The sequence below is a fragment of the Onychostruthus taczanowskii genome, unplaced genomic scaffold (genome assembly GCF_017590055.1).
Source record: "Onychostruthus taczanowskii isolate IOZ18803 unplaced genomic scaffold, ASM1759005v1 scaffold112, whole genome shotgun sequence".
In the NCBI taxonomy this organism is placed as follows: Eukaryota; Metazoa; Chordata; class Aves; order Passeriformes; family Passeridae; genus Onychostruthus; species Onychostruthus taczanowskii.
In genome coordinates, this window is record NW_024497852.1 from 970,146 (window position 1) to 987,576 (window position 17,431).

A 17,431-nucleotide genomic window follows, 5' to 3' on the forward strand; every position below is an offset into this window, starting at 1 on the left:
TCCCAGATGAAAAACACCTCATTCAAAAAATCCTCCCCCCTCTAATGAATTGTTCCTAAACGAGCCTGGTGCTCCGGGCTTGGCTCAGCTCTGCCCTCGGAGCTCTCATTTGGCAGGGATGCTCTGTGTGCTAAAGGCTGGAAAGAAGAGCCCCCGTGCCAGAAAGGCCCAGGGAGGACAATTTCACCTGGCAGCAGGGGCTGCATCCCAGAAATGCATTGGAGGGAGGAAGGGAGGAGCAAAGAGCACTGAGGGAGCACTGGGGATCATCACATTCCATCAAATCCAGCACGGAACTGGGAAAATCCTGAACCAACCCCTCAGGGCAGGGCTGGCTGTCCGAACTCCAGCGCTGCAGGATCTGGGGAAAAGCCCCAAAAGCCTCGGGATATGAGTGAGGGATGGCCCAGCCTTCCCAGGGGCAGCTCTGGGATCACAGAATGCTGGAATGGGCTGGAATCATGGTTCCAACCCCTCCCTGAGGCTGGCGAGGCCCTGCAGGGGAATTCCCAGAGCTGCCCCTGCATCCCTGGCAGTGCCCAAGGCCAGGCTGCAGGTTTGGAGCAGCCTGGGAAGGTGTGGGGGACGTGGGGGCTCAGAGCCCCCCACGAGTGATGGGAACAGCCCACGGGATGTCAGAGGCTGCAGAGCAGCTCTGAGTCACCATCCCAGCATCCCCATCCCCATGGCAACCCCGCTCACCCCGCAGGCATCCCGGGGATGGAGCCCAGGCAGGGCTGGCAGTGCCCAGCCCAGAACCACAGAACCCCCCAGGCCCTTCCACCAAGGCTGGAAAAGCCTCCAAGGCCACCAGCATGAAGCCAGCACTGTCCCCAAGTGCCACATCCCCGTGGATCTTAAATCCCTGCAGGGATGGGGATTCCAGCTGTGCCAGGGCTTTACAACCCTTTCCATGAAGGAATTTTCTCAATATCCAGCCTAAACCCCCCCTGGCACAGCCTGAGGCTGTTCCCTCCTGTCCTGGTGTCCCCTGGAGCAGAGGCTGACCCCCCTGGCTGTCCCCTCCTGGCAGGAGCTGTGCAGGGGTCCCCCTGAGCCTCCTTTGCTCCAGGCTGAGCCCCCTCCCAGCTCCCTCATCCTCCCCTGGGGCTCCAGCCCCTTCCCTGGACTTGCTCCATCCCAGCTTTCCAGCCTGGAGCATCCCCTGGGCTGGCTGTGACCCAAATGTCACCCCCAGCCTGCCCTGGGGCTGGTCCAGACAGGGGATGTGGCATCCCCACACCCTGGGAACGCTGCAAGGGCTGGAGCTGTCACATCCCAAGGGAAAAGGGCTCAGGGAAGACCCCAGGGATGTTCAAAGCTCTGGACACTCACAAGAGAAGAGGAACTGGAATTATTCTCTTTAATCACTCTGGCGGGGCAGAGCTCCCCTGCCTCACCCTCAGCACCACAGCAATCCTTGGATTTCCTCTCCAAACCTTCTCCCAAGCTCCCTTCCCACGGGCAGGAGGTGCCTCGGCCCTGGCTCAGCTCCCAAACCCCTCCAGAAGCCCAAATCCCACAATTTCTGCTCCCCCTCAGCCATTCCCCTGCTCTTCCTCCCAGAAGAAAGAAGCTCAAGAAGGAGAGGGTCCCAAACCCCACTGAACGCTGCCAATGGAAAATTAATTCAGGGAATTTCTTCCATGATTTGGGATTTTCAAACCCCATTTTTTAGATTGGGCCTGAAAGGGGATTTCACCCCACGCTCCAGCAGCAAAATGGGGAAGTTTCTGCTCCTGGACCTGGGATCTGTGCAGGGATGAGGAGCAGAGAAGCCCAGAGAGCTGAGCAAGGAGCACAGCTTTCCTCCTGGGAATGAGACAGGATGGGACAGAAAAATTCAGCCTTCCCAAAAGCAGTCCCACTGCTCAGACACTCCCTCTGCCCTTCCCCTCCTGTCCCACACCCTCCCCAGCACCCCGAGGGACGCAGCTGTGGCTCTTTGTGACCAGAACCAACAGCATTGCCCCTTGCAAGCTGTGCATAAACAAACCTCAGCCCTGGATATGCAATTATCAGCCCCATCCCACCACCAACCTGAGGATCCAACACCTCCATGTGCAAAGTCCTGGTTGTATTTGGTTTGGGAAAGTGCAAGACACGGCAGGGCAGGAGACTGGCAGCCAGGAGCCCCTCCAAGGCCTTTCCAGGGATCTCCAAGGGTGCCAGCAGGTGGGAATGACAGCTTTGGGGGTTCCCAGCTGCCCAGGAGCCTCCTGAGGCACGAGGATGAAGCAGCAGCTGCTCGTCCCAGACGTTCCCGAGCAGGAATTCCCATTCCTCAGGGATTGGGATAAGCTGGAGCTCTCCCAAACCCCCAGCCTGGGCTGCTCCCCGTGGGGAATTCCAGGCTGGAGCTGCTTCCAGAGGGGTGGGAAGGGCCCAGCCCAGCCCTGCTCAGAGCACCTGCTCCGTGCTGGAGGAGGAAATGTCCAGCAGCCTCCAGGCCATGTAGGGGTTCAGCTCGTCCTGGTCCCGGCACAGCGCCCACACGTAGAGCATGCGCAGCACCTTGTCCTGCCAGAGAGAGAGATGTCACTGCAGGCAGCTGCAGGCACCCTGCAGCCCCAGACAACTCCCACTCCAATCCTTACAGCACCCTGCAGCCCCAGACAACTCACGCTCCAATCCTTACAGCCCCAAACCCCCCAAAACGCAAAACTCACACTCCAATCCTTACAGCCCCAAAACCCCCAAAACTCCCTTACAGCACCCTGCAGCCCCAGACAACACTCACATCCAGTCCTTACAGCACCCTGCAGCCCCAACACTCACACTCCAATGCTTACAGCACCCTGCAGCCCCAGCCAACACTCACATCCAGTCATTACAGCACCCTGCAGCCCCAGACAACTCACACTCCAATCCTTACAGCACCCTGCAGCCCCAGCCAACACACACTCCAAAGCCCCAAAACCCAACACTCAAACTCCAATCCTTCCAGCCCCAAAACTCAAAACTCAAACTCCAATCCTTCCAGCCCCAAAACCCAACACTCAAACTCCAATCCTTCCAGCCCCAGCCAACACTCACACTCCAATCCTTCCAGCTCCTTCCAACCCCAAAACTCCAATCCTTCCACCCCCAAAACTCCAATCCATCCAGCCCCAAAACTCCAATCCTCACTCACAACTCCAATCCTTCCAGCCCAAACCCCACAATCACACTCCAATCCTTACAGCACCTTCCAGCCCCAACCAACACTCACACTCCAATCCTTCCAGCCCCAAAACCCAACGCTCACACTCCAATCCTTACAGCCCAAACCCCCAACACTCACACTCCAATCCTTCCAGCCCCAAAACCCAACACTCAATCTCCAATCCTTCCAGCACCTTCCAGCCCAAAACTCCAATCCTTCCAGCCCCAAACCCCCAAAACTCAAAACTCACACTCCAATGCTTCCAGCCCCAAAACCCAACACTCACACTCCAATCCTTCCAGCTCCTTCCACCCCCAGAACTCTGGGGATCTGAGGCTCCTCTCTCCCCAAACCTTTCCGTGTTCAATATTGCAGCAGCTCCACCCAACCCCAGGCTCTTGATTAAAGCTGAGCTTTGGGCTCCACTGGAGAATTTGAATTCCTCTCCCTGATTTATTGCAGCCCTGCAGGAATCTGACAGCAAACAGACTTTGATATCCTGTTCAATAATTATCCCATCAATATTTATCTCCCAGGAATGCAGGAATTTAATGCAGGGAATCACTGGATCAGCTGTTTCTGCCCTGGTTGTGAATCAGCCCAGATGAGCCCCATCATTCAAATGAATCCCATTTTTCCAGCCTGGACCAAAGGCCAGGGTTGCAAAAGCCAATATTTGTTAAATGCCTGTATTAATTCCAAGAAAAATGTGCTGGGAAGTGGCAGCTCCAGCTCTGACACTGTGAGGTGTCACTGAGGCACTAAAGCCCAGGACAGGCTGGAGCTGCCTGGAGAGATAAATAAATAATATAAATATAAATATAAATAAATACAAGTATAAATATAAATATTATTATTTCTGGAGAGAGAAATGTTCATTCCCTGGGAATAAAGGGACTCCAGGAACCTCCTCTAGCTGCTGCCACAAACTCAGGGAATTCCATGGGCCAGGCTCAGCCTGGAACCCCCCAGGAGGGAAGAGCCCCAAGGCCAGCCCAGGGCACTCAGGAGGTGCCAGGGATTTGTGCCAGGGATTTGTGTCACAGATCCTTCCCTGCTCCCCAAGAACCCCTCACAGCCCCAGCTCCAGCCAGGGCTTCCTGTGGGATTTCCATGGAACTCTTGGTGTGAGTGTGGGGAGCTGAAAACGAGGATTTGGGGTGTTTTGATCCAGGGACTCAGCCCTGCTCCCAGCCTGTCTGCCAGAGGGCTCTGCCCTGCCAGGGCCCCGGGGAAGGGAAAGGGGGAGGGAAACCCAGCAGGGCCAGGCGGGAACGGGATGGAGCTGGAGCTGCAGTGGGAGACCCCAAAGTGTCCAGACCCCAAAGGTGTCCCTGATCCCAAAGGTGTCCAGAGGGATTTGTGTCACAGATCCCTCCCTGCTCCCCAGGAACCCCTCACAGCCCCAGCTCCAGCCAGGGCTTCCTGTGGGATTTCCATGGAACTCTTGGTGTGAGTGTGGGGAGCTGAAAACGAGGATTTGGGGTGTTTTGATCCAGGGACTCAGCCCTGCTCCCAGCCTGTCTGCCAGAGGGCTCTGCCCTGCCAGGGCCCCGGGGAAGGGAAAGGGGGAGGGAAACCCAGCAGGGCCAGGCGGGAACGGGATGGAGCTGGAGCTGCAGTGGGAGACCCCAAAGTGTCCAGACCCCAAAGGTGTCCCTGATCCCAAAGGTGTCCAGACCCCAAAGGTGTCCCTGATCCCAAAGGTGTCCAGATCCCAAAGGTGTCCCTGATCCCAAATGTGTCCCAGACCCCAAACACGTCCAGATCCCAAACCTGCCCCTGAACTCAAACCTGCCCCTGACCCCAAATGTGACTCAGGTCCCCAACGTATCCCTGACTCTATGTCCCTGACCCCAAATGTGTCCCTGACCCTAAACACATTCCAGACCCCAAACACATCCCTGACCCCAAACCTGCCCCAGACCCCAAATGTGACCCAGACCCCAAACCTGCCCCAGACCCCAAACCCACCCCAGACCCCAAAGCTGCCCCAGACCCAGTGTCCCCACTCACCGGGTCCCCTTCCACCACCTCTCCCTGGTGGTTCTTGATCACCATCACCACCTGGGCCTGGAAGGTGATGATCAGCACCGGGCCCTGCTCCATCATCTTCCCCATGGCCAGCTGCAGGACAGGGAATTCCCTGGAATCACCCCACTCCTGCAGGCTCAGGGAAGGGCTCCCACCACCCCAAACTCCCCCTGGCTGCTCCATCACATCAATTCCGTGATCCTGATATGGTGGAAAAGCTGCTTCCCAAAAAAGATTCCAAGTGAAAAACTTGGGAACCGTCAAAGCTTTCCCCAAAAGTGTTGTGGATTTTTTCATTATTTCCCCAAGTCCATAAATCTGGGAAATGGGAACGAGCTCTGCTCCATTATTCCCATATTAGAAAGCCAAATCAAAGCCACCCTGCTCTCCAAAAAACCAGACCCCAAACACATCCCTGACCCCAAACCTGCCCCAGACCCCAAATGTGACCCAGACCCCAAACCTGCCCCAGACCTCAATTCTGCCCCAGGCCCCAAACATGACCCAGACCCCAAACCTGTCCCCAACCCCGTCCCAGACCCCAAAGCTGCCCCAGGCCCCAAAGCTGCCCCAGACCCCAAACCTGTCCCAGACCCCAAAGCTGCCCCAGACCCCAAACCTGTCCCTGACCCCAAACCTGCCCCAGACCCCAAACCCACTCCAGACCCCAAACCTGCCCCAGACCCCAAACCCACCCCAGACCCCAAAGCTGCCCCAGACCCAGTGTCCCCACTCACCGGGTCCCCTTCCACCACCTCTCCCTGGTGGTTCTTGATCACCATCACCACCTGGGCCTGGAAGGTGATGATCAGCACCGGGCCCTGCTCCATCATCTTCCCCATGGCCAGCTGCAGGACAGGGAATTCCCTGGAATCACCCCACTCCTGCAGGCTCAGGGAAGGGCTCCCACCACCCCAAACTCCCCCTGGCTGCTCCATCACATCAATTCCGTGATCCTGATATGGTGGAAAAGCTGCTTCCCAAAAAAGATTCCAAGTGAAAAACTTGGGAACCGTCAAAGCTTTCCCCAAAAGTGTTGTGGATTTTTTCATTATTTCCCCAAGTCCATAAATCTGGGAAATGGGAACGAGCTCTGCTCCATTATTCCCATATTAGAAAGCCAAATCAAAGCCACCCTGCTCTCCAAAAAACGGAATTTTCTGAAGGAAACACTCAGAATCATAACATCCTGAGCTGGAAGGACCCACAAGGATCAAACAGAGCTTTTCTCCTGCTTTTAAATCACTTTTTGCCAGGAAGTTGTTCTGAACCAGACAAAAACTGTACCAGAAAGACTTCAAGGTGGGAACCTTTTGTTTGCCAGGATTTTTTCCCTCTATTCCCAGGCTGTTCCATTAAATGTTTAAAGACTTTATTCACTGGAATGCAAGAGGAGTGGAAATTCAGCTTTTTTCCTTTTAAAAACCCAGAATTCTCTTTCTGCCCATTGTGGGAAATCTCTTTGCATCCCTTTTTTTTGTGGGAATGCAGGATGCCATGGAATGCTCTGCTGCTCTTCAGCTCTGGAATTCCTGCCTGTGCTGCCCCAAAAGGAATCACAGGGACTGAGGACAGCAGGATTTTCCTCTTTTGAAATGTCCCCAAACATTCTGTTTTATCCCTAATAAAGGAAGCAGCACCAGGACAGGGCTGGGCTGTGTCACAAAGGAATACATTTATTTTTAGGGTGATTTTCCTGCTCCCTGAGGGAATCTCAACAGCTCTGCAACGTTCCCATGCCTGATCCCAGGGAATGAGCTGCCCCATCCACACTGGAGCTGAATCCATCCAAACAAAAACCAGTTTTCCACCCAAACCCAAGCCTAACTCAATTTCCAAGATATTTTAGATATCGTGGATATCTGGGATTTCCCTTCCAGCACTGGGATTTGCCTTCCAGCACTGGGATTTCCCTTCCAGCACTGGGATTTTCCCTTCCAGCACTGGGATTTCCCTTCCAGCACTGGGATTTCCCTTCCAGCACTGGGATTTCCCTTTCAGCACTAGGATTTCCCTTCCAGCACTGGGATTTCCCTTCCAGCACTGGGATTTCCCTTCCAGCACTGGGATTTCCCTTCCAGCACTGGGATTTCCCTTCCAGCACTGGGATTTCCCTTCCAGCACTGGGATTTCCCTTCCAGCACTGGGATTTCCCTTCCAGCACTGGGATTTCCCTTCCAGCACTGGGATTTCCCTTCCAGCACTGGGATTTCCCTTCCAGCACTGGGATTTCCCTTCCAGCACTGGGATTTCCCTTCCAGCACTGGGATTTCCCTTCCAGCACTGGGATTTCCCTTCCAGCACTGGGATTTCCCTTCCAGCACTGGGATTTCCCTTCCAGCACTGGGATTTCCCTTCCAGCACTGGGATTTCCCTTCCAGCACTGGGATTTCCCTTCCAGCACTGGGATTTCCCTTCCAGCACTGGGATTTCCCTTCCAGCACTGGGATTTCCCTTCCAGCAATGGGATTTCCCTTCCAGCAATAGGATTTTCCCTTCCAGTATCTGGTTTTCCCTTTCCAGCCCGGGATTTTCCCTTCCAGCACTGGGATTTCCCTTCCAGCACTGGGATTTTCCCTTCCAGCACTGGGATTTCCCTTCCAGCACTGGGATTTTCCCTTTCAGCACTGGGATTTCCCTTCCAGCACTGGGATTTTCCCTCCCAGCACTGGGATTTCCCTTCCAGCTCTGGGATTTCCCCTCCAGCACTGGGATTTCTCTTCCAGCAATGGGATTTCCCTGGGATTCTCCCTGGGGAAATCCCAGGATTTCCCCTCTGGGAGCAGAAATCCCAAACCCCAGAGCTCAAACCCAGCAGTCAGAGCAAAGAAGGTTGCACTTGCTGATCCTGGAGGATTTTTCCACTCTCCCTGACCCTAAAAATCCCCTCCTGAGCCCCTGGGTTGAATTCCCTCCAGAAAGGGAAAGCTGGGCAGGGAACTCACGTCGATGTTGTCGATGTCCAGGATCCTGGAGTGGAACTGGAGCCCCAAGGCTTTGGCCTGCTGGATGGGATGGGCCAGCTGGCTGTAGGTCTGAGGGATGAACAAACTTGGGTTGGGAATTGTTTGGAATTGTTCTGTCACCATTAAAAAAAAAAAAAAAGGGAATTTTCGCTTGGAGAGAGCCACAAAAAAAAAAAAACAAAAAAAAAAAAACCAGGAAAAAAAACCAAATTTTCCGAAAAAAAAAAAAAAAAAAAAAAAAAAAAACCAGGAGAAAAAGTCACATTTTCTGTAAATGTGCTGAAGGAAGGGATCAAAGAACTGCAGGAAATGCTTTGGGATGCACAAAAATCCCACTGAAAAATCCCATTTTTACTGGGAAGAATGTGAGGACCTGAGAGCAGCTGAGAGCTGAGGGACTCACAACTGGAGTGAACAGCAGGAAGAGGGAAAAACAAGGAAAAACTGGGAAAATCAGGAAAAATCAGGGAAAAAATAGGGAGAAACAGGGGAAAACAAGGAAAAACTGGGAAAATCAGGGAAAAAGCATGGAGAAACAGGGAGTTCAGTGACCAGAATCAGCATCCCGTGGGATCCATTAAGAGGTTTCATCCCCCAGGTTCTCAGGGATAAAATTCCCATTTCCTGCCCTGGCTTATGTGACTGATTACTCTGGACTCAGGAGCTTCATTTCCAATTCCAGCTGCCTTGGGAATGTTTGATTTTGGCCTCACAAACTGCAGTGAAGCTGCTGCTTCCCTCCAAGGTGTCATTCCCAAGGCTGCTGGAAGCAGGGAAGATTCTTTGCTTTCAGACTGGATTATTGTTACAAAAAAAAGAAAAGGCTGATCAGGATTTATTAAATGAAAAAAATTGGCTCTCCCAGCCCTCTGGTGGTGGGGAACAGAACAGACAATTCACTTGGAGAAATTCAGCTCTTGAATTAATTTGGGATTTGGAAGAGCAGAATTATTTTGGATTTTACAGCACGGCAATTTTGGAGGAATGGAGACCCAAATAAAAGCCCACTAACACTGTCAGGAAAGGCTCTGCTTCCAGGATCTCCCTGAATTCCAACCCCTCCAAATAACCCCATTTTCAAGGGAGAATCCCAAGTTTTGGGAGGTTTTTGGGAGCTTCACTCACGGCCTCATAGCACCAGTCCTTGAGGATGTCGAGCTCCCCGGAGATCAGAGCCTGAGGAGGAAATCAGACAGAATATTTTAAAGCTCCTCCTAGATTAAAGTGGGACCAAGCAGCCCTTCCAGCAGCAAAACACCTTAAATCCCACTTTTTGTGGGGCTCTGGGGGAAATTGGAGCTGCAAAGGGGAACAGCAAAAAGGATTTCTATGAAAACACAGGCCAAGGGATAAATAAACCAATAAACCTTTGGATAATTAAACTCTCTTAAAGCTTCCAGCTGGATCTTGCCATTAAATCTTCCTGTTCAGCCTGCCAGAGCCAGCAGAGCTCCCAGGGCTCAGAAAGCCTGGGAGCAAACAGGAGCAGAGCTGCAATTTCCCACACTGAAAAATTCAGAAGGAACAGAACAATCCCACGTCTGGCTCCTCAAGCCCCAGCTCTTCCAGCCTCTCCTGAGTCTCTCTGAACGATTCCTGTTCTATTTCAAATCCCAAAATCAGAGCAATTCCTGCTCCACTTCAAATCCCAAATTCAGAACGATTCCTGTTCTATTTCAAATCCCAAAATCAGAGCAATTCCTGCTCCACTTCAAATCCCAAATTCAGAACGATTCCTGTTCTATTTCAAATCCCAAATTCAGAGCAATTCCTGCTCCATTTCAAATCCCAAATTCAGAGCAATTCCTGCTCCATTTCAAATCCCAAATCCCTCTGTCTTTCCTGCTGCAGGGACAGGGACCCACATCCACTTAGAGCCACATCTCCCATCACTCTGAATCCCTAAAAACCTCAAATTCCAGACACTTCCATGACCACGGAACCATTGCTCACAAGCTGCTGCTCTTCCCAAATCCCAGATCAAAACCCAAATTCCTTCCCCTATCCCTCTGCTATCACCATTTGCTCACCCACTTCCCTCTGATCCCACCTCATTTGTTGTTTTCCAGGCCAGAAAAATTCATTATTTATAACTATTTATTGTATCTATTATTTATATCTATTTATTTATATATTTATATATACATATATACATATATGTATATAAAGACTTATATGTATATATGACTTATATATATAAAAATACTTATATTTTTATATATAAAATATATAGATTTTATGTATAGTATATATAATATATATATATATATGGGATAATATTTTATCCCACAGTTTTAACCCAAATGTGGGATCTGATTCCTTTCCCAAGGTCTGTGCAAAGACCTTTCCTGTGCAAAGCTGGAGAAGCAAATCCTGACCCAACTTTTGCTTTTAGCCATGGAAAAATTTAAAAAAAAACCCCCAATTTTGCAGGGGGTAGTGAAGGGGAGAGCGAAGGGAAGCAGGGGCTGCCAGCACCTCCAGCACGTTGGGGATGATGTCGCGCTCGCACTGCTTCAGGAAGCGATCCTTGTCGAAGGAGGGGTCCACCCTGAGGATCTCCGTCAGCACCTCCGACATCTCGGTCTTGGAGAACAGCCCCCCTGCAAAAACGGCTCCGTGGGGGCTGGCACTGCCACCGGGGAACAGGGACACCGCTGGTAGGAAAAGCCACATGGCCACAGGGACACCTCTGGTGACAGAGGAGAGGGGAAAAGCCAGGGAACAGGGACACACCTCTGGTGACAGAGAGGGAGAGCCACCAGGGAACAGGGACACCTCTGGTGACAGAGGAGAGGGAGGAAAAGCCACATGGCCACAGGGACACCTCTGGTGACAGAGGAGAGGGAGGAAAAGCCACATGGCCACAGGGACACCTCTGGTGACAGAGAGAGGGACACCTCTGGTGACAGAGAAGGAGAGCCACCAGGGAACAGGGACACCTCTGGTGACAGAGGGAGGGAAAGCCACCCTGGGAACGACTCCAGCCTTGAAGCTCAACCTGAGGAGGATCCCAAGGATTGTCCTCCCATCCCTCACCCGGACAGTGACCCATGGAAGCGCTGCAGAGCTCGGGGATGTGCCCAGGGCTGGCAGCCCCAGCTGCAGGAACAGCTCAGGGTGTCCCTGTACCCAGGAGCAGCCCCGGGGTGTCCCTCTACCCATGACACCTCCCTGGTGTCCCTGTACCCATGACCAGCTCTCTCATGTCCCTGTACCCATGACCAGCTCTCTCATGTCCCTGTACCCATGACACCTCCCTGGTGTACCCATGACACCTCCCTCATGTCCCTGTACCCATGACACCTCCCTGGTGTACCCATGACACCTCCCTGGTGTACCCATGACACCTCCCTGGTGTACCCATGACACCGCCCTGGTGTCCCTGTACCCATGACACCTCCCTGATGTCCCTGTACCCATGACCAGCCCATTGATGTCCCTGTACCCATGACAGCTCCCTGGTGTCCCTGTACCCATGACACCTCCCTGGTGTACCCTGGTGTCCCTGTACCTATGAGGTCGGTGACGCGGTCGGTGACGGCGCGCGACGCTCGGATGAAGGCGTTGTCGCTCTCGTCGTATTTCATCTTCATCTCAAAGAACCCTGCAGGGAACAGAGAGCTCAGAGCCCTCCCAGCCAGGGACGACCTGCAGGGCCCAAGCTCTGCTCAATCCCTTTGTTCAGCACCAGGCACCAGCTGGGAGTTGGTTTGCTCCCCGTTTTTGTTTTCTCCCCATTTTATTCCTTATTTATCTGTCTTCTCCCCATTTTATTCCCTATTTTTCTGTCTTCTTCACATTTTATTCCCTATTTTTCTCCCTGTTTTTCTCCCCAGTTTACTCACTATTTTTCTCCCCATTTTTCTGCTTTCTCCCCATTTTATTCCCTACTTTTCTGTTTTTCTCCCCAGTTTACTCACTATTTTTCTCCCCATTTTTCTGTCTTCTCCCCATTTTATTCCCTATTTTTCTCCCCATTTTTTCTGTCTTCTCCCCATTTTATTCCCTATTTTTCTCCCCATTTTTTCTGTCTTCTCCCCATTTTATTCCCTATTTTTCTCCCTGTTTTTCTCCCCATTTTATTCCCTATTTTCCTCCCTGTTTTTCTGTTTTCTCCCCATTTTTTTCCCTATTTTCCTCCCTGTTTTTCTGTTTTCTCCCCATTTTTTTCCCTATTTTCCTCCCTGTTTTCTGTTTTTCTGCCCACTTTATTCCCTATTTTCCTCCCTGTTTTTCTGTTTTCTCCCCATGTTATTCCCCATTTTCCTCCCTGTTTTTCTCCCCATGTTCTTCCCCATTTTCCTCCCCATTTTTAAGTTTTCTCCCCATTTTATTCCCTATTTTCCTCCCCATTTTTCTGTTTTCTCCCCAAGTTCTTCCCCATTTTCCTCCCTGTTTTTCTCCCCATGTTCTTCCCCGTTTTCCTGCAATGTTCTGATCTCTCAGCAACTCCTCCTCTGCTAACACTCAGATTTAACACCCCTGGGAAGGGTATTTATCCAGTGGAATGAGCAAATGCAGGATCAGGCTCACTCTGAGCAGTGCTGCTCCCACTGGTGGAGTCTCCATCCCTGGAGGTGGCACTTGGGGCCCTGGGGGTGACAAGGTGGGGGTCAGGGACAGCTTGGACTCAAAGGTCCTGGAGGCCTTTTCCAAGCTAAATTCTGGGATTGTTTTCAGGGCATTTGCACCAGAAACAGCCTCAGATGATATCAAAAATCAGCTTTACACGACAGAAAGATCACAGCATTTTTTTTTTAAGTCTTTCACCAATTTGGAAGCTGTGTGAAACTCCCTGGATTTTTTCAGGATTTTCCTGGTTTTAAGCTCCAGCTGGGGAGGAGCAGAGCTGCCTTCCCTCTCCCTGGTGCCAGAACAAAGCTGAGGAGGGAAGAACAGGAAACCCACGAGTTCAGCTCCCCCTGAGCAGGGTCTGGTGTCCTGGAACAGGGACTGGAGAAGCTGCAGAGCTCTCAGCTCTGCCTCCCTCCCTTCTCAGCACTCCCAGCACTGGCTCCAAACCCACAGAGAAAAGTGGGAATTTGGGATTTGCTGGGGCTGGAGGCTCAGATGGGAGCTGGGAAGGGAATGGGCTCAAACTCACTGTTGAAAACCACGTTGTTGTCCTTGAAATCTTTCCACTGCTGGTACCACTTGGAGTCTTTATGCAGCACCATGCCCATGGCTTCTCTAGAGAGAGCAGAAAACAGGGATAAAATGTGGATATTTGGGAAAAATTAACTTGTAACAAATACAGACAACACCCTGAGGAATATCCCTGCAGCACTTGGCATCACCGAGGCTGACAGCACAGAAATGATGAGCTCAATTACAAGATAAACGATGGCCTCATCAATTATAAAAGAAATTGCAGCCCCATAAATGATAGCCCCATAAATGATCCACCAGATAAATGAAACGCCAGGCAAATAAAAACCCAGATAAATAAAACATCAGATAAACAAAACCCCAGATTAATAAAGCACCAGACAAATAAAACTCAACTCAGAGGAGCAAAGCAGTCCAGAAAAAAGGAGCTCAGCCTCACCCAGCAGCACAGTTAAAACTGAACACAAAACAATGCTCAGCTCAGGATTTCACCTCAGAACATTAAATTTCACCTTTAGAATTTGAAATTTCCAGTTTTACCACAGAAGATCCGGGATCATCCGCTCCTGCTGGGAATGTGCTGGAGACCCAGCTGCTCCCACCCCACAGCTCCTGGATTTTAACTCCCTGGCCCGTTTTTTACCTTTTCCATCAAATTACACACAGAAATATCCCCCCCCCAGAGGACCCCCCACCTACTCATTGGCTTCAAACACTCGCTGCTCTTTGATCCTCTCTCCGGAATATTCCGTCCGCTTCCGGAGCCGCTCCGGGCGTCTGTAGGGACCCGTCTGGCCCAAAACACTCTCATCTAGCTCCTTCTTCACAGTTTCTACTCCCTGCAAGGAAAACAGCCCCGTTAGTGTGGGTTTATGGCTCTCCCAGGAGCTGAAAATCCCATCCTGTGATGGGCTGGGAGAGCAGAAGGCGCGGGGCGCTGCCAGCGTGGGGCAGCCACAGAAGATTGGAGATTTTCTGTATTCCTGCAAAAAGAGGGATTTGAGGAGGCTGGGATCCCTCTGGAGAGGGACATCTTCCAACCCTGCAGCAGGCAGCTCCCCAGGAGCTCAGCCCTGATGGGGAGGTGTGATTTCAGCCCTGAAGGATTTCAGCCCTGCAGGATTTCATCCCTGAAGGATTTCAGCCCTGCAGGATTTCATCCCTGAAGGATTTCATCCCTGAAGGATTTCATCCCTGCAGGATTTCAGCCCTGAAAGATTTCATCCCTGCAGGATTTCATTCCTGAAGGATTTCAGCCCTGCAGGATTTCAGTCTTTCATGTTTCACCCCTGCAGGATTTCACCCCTGCAGGATTTCACCCCTGAAGGATTTCATCCCTGAAGGATTTCAGCCTTTCAGGATTTCAGTCTTTCAGGTTTCACCCCTGCAGGATTTCAGCCCTGCAGGATTTCAGCCTTTCAGGATTTCAGCCCTGCATGATTTCATCCCTGAAGGATTCCACCCCTGAAGGATTTCATCCCTGAAGGATTTCAGCCCTGCAGGATTTCAGCCTTTCAGGACTTCATCCCTGAAGGATTTCAGCCCTTCAGGATTTCACACCTGCAGGATACTTCAGCCCTGCAGCATTTCAGCCCTGCAGGATTTCAGCCCTGCAGGATTTCAGCCTTTCAGGATTTCAGCCCTGCATGATTTCATCCCTGAAGGATTCCACCCCTGAAGGATTTCATCCCTGAAGGATTTCATCCCTGAAAGATTTCAGCCTTTCAGGATTTCAGCCTTTCAGGTTTCACCCCTGAAGGATTTCAGCCCTGCAGGATTTCAGCCTTTCAGGATTTCAGCCCTGAAGGATTTCAGCCCTGCAGGATTTCATCCCTGAAGGATTTCAGCCCTGAAGGATTTCAGCCCTGCAGGATTTAAGCCCTGCAGGATTTCAGTCTTTCAGGTTTCACCCCTGCAGGATTTCACACCTGCAGGATACTTCAGCCCTGAAGGATTTCAGCCCTGCAGGATTTCATCCCTGCAGGATCTCACACCTGCAGGATTTCAGCCCAAACCTCCCCCCAGAGCCTCTCCCGAGGTTTGGAAGCCCTGGGAGCTCAGGGAGCAGTACCTGGGAGATGGCTTTGAAGGCTGCAGTCCTGCCCAGCTTCTCCCCTCCCCTGGTCACAGACTCTGCAGACTGTTTGGCCGTTTTGGCAGCTTCCTCCACCCCCTCCTTGATCTTCCTGCCCAGGTCACTCTTGCTGACCTCATCCAAACTCTGCAAGGGAAAAGGGAAAGGTCATTGCAGCTCCAGGCCTCAGCCCCAGCCCCTCTCCAGCTCTCCTGGAGCCCCTTCAGGCCCTGGAAGGGCTCTGAGCTCTTCCTGGAGCCTTCTCCTCTCCAGGTGAGCACCCCCAGCTGTCCCCAGAGGAGCTCCAGCCCTGGGAGCAGCTCCAGGGGCTCCTCTGGTCTCTCTCCAGCAGCTCCACATCCTTATTTTGGGCTCAGCCCTGGGAGCAGCTCCAGGGGCTCCTCTGGACTCTCTCCAGCAGCTCCACATCCTTATTTTGGGCTGCCAAGGCTGCAGGTGGGGCCTCCCTCTTCTCCATGCCCCACATCCCAGAGGAATCCCTGGCTCTGATCACACCAATCCATTATTTTATGAATGGTTTTAGAAGCCACAGGAGCAGCAGCACCTGCCACCAACAATGACAATTCCAGCCCCCCAAAAGCCCAGCCTCGGCAGAGCTGAAAGGTCCTTTTACCTCTTTAACCGTCCCTGTTATTTCTTCAAGTTTCTTTTTAATCACTTCTGAGGTCTTCACTGTTTCAGATTCAATGGTTTTCTGGGGGAAAGGAACATTAATCAAGAGACAGAAACCACTCCAACCCAGCTTGGATGGAGCACAACCCATTAAGGCTGGAATTGAGGGCAGGAAAAGCAACATTTCAGGAGTTCCCGGCCTGAGTCAGCAGCAGCTTTGCAAATGATGATGTTCAGAGCTCTCTGAACAATGCAAAAGAAACATCTGATGCTCAATTTAATGCCTCATTATTTGATCTGCTCAGAAATGCAGCCAAGTGTCTGCTGGAAAGACTTTCCACTAAAAAAAAAAAAAAAAAGAAAAATCCCAAAACATTCCAACAAATAAACATTCTGAGGCGTCCATTCAGCACTGAGTGCTTCCAGCCAAGCAGAACTTCTCCTGAACAGCTCGACTGTGGATTGAAAAGTTCACTCAGAGCAGTAAAAGCCCAAAAAAGCAGGGAACAAAGCAGGGAACAAAGCAGGGAACACCCAAACACTCACATATTTCCTCCTTGCTTCCCGCAGCGCATCCGACTCCTCCAGCTTTTTTGCTTCATCTCGGAATTTTTTGATGCTTTCCTTCATCTCTTCGTTCTTGGCTAACTCCTGTTTGATGTTCTCCACAAAACCTGAGATGAATCCCTTCCTTCCCCCCGAGGAGTAGCACCTGGACTGGAGAAAACCATTCCATGTTGGGCAATCCCAAGGGATTCCAGCAAACGGGACCCAAAAAACGCAAGTTTTGAAGGCGCGGGCTCGAGGCAAGCCCTGGATCACTTTTGGAACGTGTGGAAAACATGGAGCTGCTTGGAAAAGCAGCAGCTGGCCCTTCAAAGAGCCACATGGCCAACGGATTCCATGGAATCTCAGGATGGATTGGGATGAAAGGAGCTTAAATCCCACCCAGCTCCAACCCCTGCCATGGGCAGGGACACCTCCCCCTGCCCCAGGCTGCTCCAAGCCCTGTCCAACCTCAGCTGCCCCAAAAATTCCTTGAGTTCCATTTAAAAAGCTGGAGATTCCCAGCCTGGAACTGGCACTTCCCAGAGCCACATCCCCATCCAGCCCAGGGCTCTGCTGGGAACGCACTTCGGGGTGGAAATGGGATAAAAAATTCAGGTGGGACCAACCTGAGGGGTGCCCAGGGCAGGGCTGCTGATCCTGTACAGGGCACTCGTGGGGAGGGCAGGGATGGGGTAACGCCTGGAGAGCAGCCACAGCCCACTGAGGAGACATTTCTGCAAGGAAAACAGCACAGCAGGAGCTCAGGGAAGCACCCAAGAGCTCCCAGCACCCACACTTGGGACAGCGGCGATGCACAAATCCATCTGGAGCCGAGGGGTGAGAGGCATGAGGATTTTTTTTGGGGGAAAACTCCTCCAAACACAGCTTTGCCCCAGCTCTGGAGGATCCCAGAACAAT

At 51.8% G+C, this 17,431-nt stretch overlaps 1 protein-coding gene across 1 annotated transcript; it reads right to left on the bottom strand.

Moving 5' to 3' along the window:
* Window positions 1-1,349: 1,349 nt before the first annotated feature.
* TIMM44 (translocase of inner mitochondrial membrane 44) lies at window positions 1,350-17,281 on the bottom strand. The gene is made up of 12 exons (XM_041424906.1): window positions 17,140-17,281; window positions 16,511-16,681; window positions 15,966-16,046; window positions 15,329-15,478; window positions 13,957-14,096; window positions 13,253-13,338; window positions 11,660-11,752; window positions 10,624-10,748; window positions 9,271-9,321; window positions 8,125-8,214; window positions 5,917-6,027; window positions 1,350-2,520 (listed from the first exon to the last, which is right to left on the bottom strand). The coding sequence occupies exons 2-12, from the start codon at window positions 16,592-16,594 to the stop codon at window positions 2,401-2,403; spliced, it is 1,131 nt and encodes a 376-aa protein (XP_041280840.1). The 5' UTR covers window positions 16,595-16,681; window positions 17,140-17,281; the 3' UTR covers window positions 1,350-2,400.
* Window positions 17,282-17,431: the final 150 nt, after the last annotated feature.

Bases quoted from the DNA above. Each gene is read 5' to 3' on its own strand.
- TIMM44 (XM_041424906.1), bottom strand. From the start codon at position 16,594: ATGAAGGAAAGCATCAAAAAATTCCGAGATGAAGCAAAAAAGCTGGAG. The intron at 15,479-15,965 runs GTAAAAGGACCT...TTTCCCTTGCAG, and splicing joins TAACAGGGACGGTTAAAGAG to AGTTTGGATGAGGTCAGCAA. The intron at 11,753-13,252 runs GTGAGTTTGAGC...TGTTCCCTGCAG, and splicing joins CAACAACGTGGTTTTCAACA to GGTTCTTTGAGATGAAGATG.